Below are 1,836 nucleotides of genomic sequence, written 5' to 3' on the forward strand. Positions count from 1 at the left end.
ATGCCCTGCGTTCCGAACGCCGTCGTACCCTCCAGATCAGAGCGTGTAGGGACGAATGGAGAGAGGTTGTCCGGGTTCATGGCACTGAAGCCGGCGATGATGATAAAAGCCACGACGACGATCTTGACTATCGTTACGGTGTTCACAAAAGCTTTGCCAAATCGAACGCCCATTAACAGCACCACCATACTCAGGAACTGGATGAGACCACCGCTGAGATTAGCAGACTGCAGGTTGAGCCAGTGGAAGCTCTTGTCCGGGTACTCAACGAGCAGCCACTCCTCGACCTTGTCCCCCCAGCTACGCGCAACACCAGCACCAGACACAGCGTACTCGAGAGTCAACAGCCATGCAGCGACGACAGCAGGGAGCTCTCCAATCGTGTGGTAGGCGTACGCGTATGTACTTCCAGAGGACGGAACACGGGTAGACAGCTCCATGTACGCAAGCGCATTGAGACAGCAGATAACGCCACCCCGCCAGCAGCAGCAGCAGCCATGTGAGGGTCGTGCATCGGAATAATGCCATTCCGACGGATGAGCCGCTTCTGTCGCAAGATCACCGCCCGCTGCTCAGCGATCACCGACGGAGCGTGCCGCAAAGGTTGAGTGCCTGTGGAGCTGTACAAACGCACCGACTCCTGCAGCTGTTCGAAGTGCTTGGAAGCAATGCCCTGAAGGGTGACGAACGCCGCATCCCTCTCAGAGATGGATCGGAGAAGGACGTCGATCTCGGCGTCTCGATCCAAGACTTGCTGATGATGGAGCTGGGCCTGACCCAACGCAGCGTCAACCTTGATCTGCTCAGCTGCGATGGCCCGAGCAAGTTTTGCCTCACTCAGAGCTACAGCCTTTCGCAGTGACGCATGGAGATTAGTAGACTGCGCGGCAGCAGCCTCCAATCGGGACACCTGCTGTCGCGCCGATGAGAGCTGAGTGGACAAGTCGACGTTGCTGAGAGCAAGAGAGTCCAGTCGCCGAGTCAGTGCGCGGTTCTCCTCCTGAACAGCTTGATTGTCGGCTCGGAGATCGCCAATGATCTGGGGATAATCAAGAGCGGCGTAGTTGCCTTTCAAGATATCCAACAGTTCCCCCGCGGAAGCGGCATGCAAGATCTCTCGGCGCTGCGCGGGATCGGAAGGCTCCACGGAACGAGTAAATCCGTAGGCCATGAGCCTCGCCAAGAAGGTCAATTCTTCTCGGCGCTCGTACCCTTGCTCGTTAGCTCTGGCCATGAGGGAGTCAAGACTCACTGGAGCAGCCAAGCTTGACTGACTGGTGGCGCCCGAAGTGGTGTCGCCCGGCAAGCTCGGTGGGCCAGGAGGGACGCACGCGAGAAGACCCCGCCGACTCCGCGTCAGACTCATGGGAAGTTGTCAGGTCGACCAAACCCAGCTTTAGGCCGGTCGCTGACCCCACGAGTGCCGACGGGTCGAGGAATCGACTCCGCTGGCGCGCCCTCACCTCGACGAGGAGTCGAAGGAGAATGATGCGCCGCGAGTTGTGCTGGAGTAGCATGCGAGGAGTAGGGAGCTGCCAAGTGAGTGACAACGGAAGCAACGAACGTACCGAAGAAGGTGGTGGAGAGCCGCGAGACGTCATCAGCCGAGTACGGACCAACGGTGGCAGAACCAAATGAAGGATTAAGACACTCACCAGCTCGGCTCGTATCATAACCGGGGCAGTTGTGGTGTAGGGAATTCCAGATTCTACCATACGCCAACCTACTTTAGGTCAAGAATCGGCTCGGTCTGATAACCCAGATCTTAGGAACAAAGGATCACGGTAAGTACTCGGTGATCTGTCCGGATATGCTATCCGGATGGCCGCTGAGCTC

General features: G+C 57.8%; 1 protein-coding gene across 1 annotated transcript; it reads left to right on the forward strand.

Annotated features, from left to right (window-relative positions):
• On the forward strand, positions 1-457 carry PITG_05706 (uncharacterized protein; the record flags this gene model as incomplete). Its single annotated transcript, XM_002999273.1, has 2 exons — positions 1-381; positions 431-457. 2 exons carry the CDS (start codon positions 1-3, stop codon positions 455-457), a joined length of 408 nt encoding a protein of 135 aa, XP_002999319.1.
• Positions 458-1,836: the final 1,379 nt, after the last annotated feature.

Source organism: Phytophthora infestans, genomic scaffold (genome assembly GCF_000142945.1).
Source record: "Phytophthora infestans T30-4 supercont1.7 genomic scaffold, whole genome shotgun sequence".
Taxonomy (NCBI): Eukaryota; Oomycota; class Peronosporomycetes; order Peronosporales; family Peronosporaceae; genus Phytophthora; species Phytophthora infestans.